The sequence below is a fragment of the Hyalella azteca genome, unplaced genomic scaffold (genome assembly GCF_000764305.2).
Source record: "Hyalella azteca isolate HAZT.00-mixed unplaced genomic scaffold, Hazt_2.0.2 contig5607, whole genome shotgun sequence".
Taxonomy (NCBI): Eukaryota; Metazoa; Arthropoda; class Malacostraca; order Amphipoda; family Hyalellidae; genus Hyalella; species Hyalella azteca.
The window spans coordinates 960-4,699 of record NW_025935791.1 but is presented as its reverse complement, the minus strand read 5'-3'; the positions used below and the strand labels follow the sequence as shown (position 1 = coordinate 4,699).

The following is a 3,740-nucleotide window of genomic DNA, read 5'->3' as shown; positions in this document are numbered from 1 at the left end:
CATTACACTACATGGACTGTCTCGATATTCCTTTACACATTACAATATCTGTCTCTTATACACATCTAGATGTGTATAAGAGACAGCCGCAACACAGAGCCGCGCAGGCCGAATGATACGTCAAGTCGACGCAGTAAAGTGGCGTGGTATACTATGTCAAACGCGACCGACAGGGCGAGTAAAGCCAGTGCCGCAATGTCACCGCGGTCTACTGCTTGCAGAAAGGCTGAAAGCACCTTCAGCACAGCGGTTTCCGTTGAGTGGAGATGACGATATGCAGTCTAGAGGCATTGGACTGGCCTGTAGAAGATGGTTGTTCAGCTCAGGGGCCACAATTCGTTCCAGTAGTTTCGACGAAATCGACAGGTAGGAGATGGATAGACATGATTTGGGATCAGAAGGGTCAGGGGCTAAAAATCTGCGAGATTTACGTATTTTCCAATAATCATATTTCGGAGCCGGAATAATTTTTTTGTCCATGAGTGTGGGATAAATGATCCTTAAAGTTATCGATCGCTTCAAACATAAAGGGGATTGATTCAAAGCAATGTAACAAACATTGGTAAGCTATTCAAGAATGTTGGGAATTATTTATTCCGCCAGAGATGTAGCGATGACTCTCGATTTCTATCAAATCGCAGAAATATTCATGTCTCAATACAAACTTGTTGAAAATAATTTTCAGCAAGTTAGTTATGCTTAGGATGATTGCATTGATATTAATATCATTTGATCATATCCCAGTAATGATCATCTTGATCAACATTATTCCATTTATCGATTTAAAAATCGCTCTAATTTAAAATGATTGCTGTGTGTTTCACGTTTTCTTGCAGAAACAAATGGTATTCGATGTACAAATATGGCTTCTGTTCAACCACTCTCTTTCCCATCATTCCAGTTTTCATTTCATCCTTATGTCTTTACGTCGTCTCTCTAACATTTCTCTGTCCCTAAATGCATGTTCGTGAAATTTACTTCAAGTTACAGACAGTGATGTGTCTTTCGAAACTAAATGCATTGCATCGCTGCCACTTAAATATAGCTATTGCCATTGGTTTCTCGGATCTTTTGGGTTTACTTTTCTTGTGTGTATTTACTTAATGAATTTTTAATTACCTTATGATTTGAATGCGCGTTCAACATATGAAGATCTGGGCAACGGACAATCCAACATTTTATCCGCAACAAAAGGGCCAATCAAAACAACAGTAATGCTCATAATATATTGTAAATTATTTCGTCCAAGCTGTGTGAAAGTTCCAAGTTCCAATTTTGAAGTGTTCAGAAACTTTGTCAACCTATCAAGAGAAGAAAAAACAAGTACAGAGGTTTGATAATCAACAACAAGTCACCAATTTTGAAGTGCAAAGAACACTATGGAACATTATGATTTTTGATTATATTTAAGTTTTATAATGATTGGTTACACGCCTTTTTATTTGAACTTACATTCAAGCCACATGACATTGAACCTCTCGAATTATAATAAATTCAAGTGCATCAAATAAAAATTTCTTGACACAAAATATATTGGTACACAGCAAAATGCTTCACTTCTTCAAAAGTGTTTCAATTTCACTTTTGAATAATAATTGTTAATATGATTCTAAGTAGGATTTATTGAATTTATTATTTCACAAATTACAATGAACTTCGGATTAGACAATTTTTACAGCACGTGGATGCATCGACTGGATAAAGTGGTCCCCTAATTATTATTGTGCACCTGTTGTGAACACTTCAAAGCCGCCAGTCAGATGAAGGAATGAGGACCAGATTGCGCAAATCAACCAGGGTACTGGTACATCGCCGTGATGAGGCATTCGGCCCTCCCCAGGAACTGTTCGGGATAGTTCATTTTATCAACAACAAAAAAGTTCGTGGCAAGAAGTTCTGCTTCAGTTGTAGTGGATAGAAGTGAATGAATGCTTAGAATTTCAGCGATAACTTTACGCAACAATATTCAAAGAAATTTGAGAGAGTTAGAATGATATGTGACACAGATTCACAGATAATCATATATCGCATTGTCATCAGAAAATGGAATTTCGACACGTATTTTCACAAGAAATATGAATGATTTGCATAAGTTTCCACATGCTCGTAAATCAAATTATCACTCGGCGTTCAAGTTTACATTTGACACAAATTCAGGTCGAAATAATCTTAACTCGTTGTCCTGCTATGAAATAACTATATGCGTGCGTCTCTCAAAGGCAATAAAAATTTACCGCGTAGTTGCTGATGCTAGTGCCACAGTGCCGCGCACCGAAGTCGTACTCATTTCTGCAGATACTACCGCGAGCGACGGCGTAACTCCTGTACTGTGCTAGGATTTTTGCGCCGTCGATGGAGCCATCAGCTTTCAACTACAAATAAATGAATGAGTGCTATATTCATATTTGCAAGGGTTGTAACTTCATAATATAATTTAATAACTTATGAAATTGTTTGAAATAGATATCTCTGATGGTGCATTATATATACAGCGTTGGTCACATTATGAGCCGTCACGTTCAACACCTCAAATAGTGTCAGCTAATATCCAAAAGGGAGTTTATGACAGATGATGGAAATGTATCTAAGCAATATTTCCTGACTTACGTAACCAAGTTTCCCAGCTACACATTTCATGTAGGGAGCTACAACTTCATCGCACTTGTCGCCACGGGCCACCTTGAAGTTGTAACCCCTGCAGGTAGCTTGGTCGGCAGAACACGTAAATGGCGTTTAATTTTTTAGATCTCTCATGAATTTGTGATAGCTCCACTCACTATTTCAAGATACGTCTCTAGATAACACAAATAATTAAAAATACAAGGTCTTGAACTGAGTTTTGGAAACAAAAAAAAATATCAATTGGGAGAAATGCCCATAGATTAGCGCTATGGTAGTAAATTTCAGATAAACCAATTGACGGTAACTAATCTTACGATATCCCACCTGTGAGGGCAAGGGCGGCCAAGGCTGCACTTCCCTTTGGATCCGACTTGCAGGCGCTCAAGGCATCTTTGAGGTCTTGATTCTCAAATATGGCGTTTTCCACTGATGATCCACATTTTCTGGGTTTTCTGCGGCAGAGAAATGAATACGAATAAGTACACTAGACGAGAAACATCGAAAGATAAACATTTCCCACTCGAGTCAGGAAAACAAGTAATATCCATAGCTCTAAAGCAACCTTTTCAGCATTAATTTGTAATGGTTGTTTAAAATTAGAGGACAAAGCAATATCATCTAATAATTTAGGATACAGGTGAACAGGAGTGGAGAGCACAGCGCAAGAATGCAATTGCTGAGTTCACTTACCCTTCAACACTGGAGTAGGCAAAGGTTGCAATCAGAAGAAGGACAAGACCGACAGATTTCATCATGTTGGTAGACGTAAAGGCGCGGCAAAAGGCGAAGGCAAAATGCGGCGTGAACGGAAGGCTGCTAGATGTCCTGTGACTTGATACGACACATGGTCTGCCTTTATAGCTTCATGATATTATTGAAACAGTTGGTTTTATTTGTCGATCGTGTGCTCACAGCTGTCTGTCAGAAATCATCTGTCACCATAGCTAGTGCAGCATCTATAGCTCCACTATCAAATGTTGACATTTAGGTTTAACTGTATGTTAAGAAAATTTAAACTTTCTGGTTGAAAAATAAAAAATATATAAAATGAAGTAGAAATATAAGCGGCGATGACAAAATTATGTTTAAGTTTCTAATTTTTTTCATGGAAAATTATA

The 3,740-nt window shown here is 38.0% G+C and overlaps 1 protein-coding gene across 2 annotated transcripts; it reads right to left on the bottom strand.

Annotated features, from left to right (window-relative positions):
• Positions 1 to 1,212: 1,212 nt before the first annotated feature.
• Positions 1,213 to 3,439, bottom strand: LOC108671467. Of its 2 annotated transcripts, XR_001930813.2 has the most exons (6): positions 3,313 to 3,439; positions 2,947 to 3,074; positions 2,608 to 2,705; positions 2,235 to 2,372; positions 1,730 to 1,843; positions 1,213 to 1,301 (listed from the first exon to the last, which is right to left on the bottom strand). XR_001930813.2 is itself a non-coding variant. In XM_018159018.2 (5 exons), the coding sequence occupies exons 1-5, from the start codon at positions 3,375 to 3,377 to the stop codon at positions 1,790 to 1,792; spliced, it is 483 nt and encodes a 160-aa protein (XP_018014507.1). In that variant the 5' UTR covers positions 3,378 to 3,439; the 3' UTR covers positions 1,287 to 1,789. The 2 variants fall into 2 exon arrangements, 1 of the variants encoding a protein (XP_018014507.1); XM_018159018.2 differs by having other exon boundaries at positions 1,287 to 1,843.
• Positions 3,440 to 3,740: the final 301 nt, after the last annotated feature.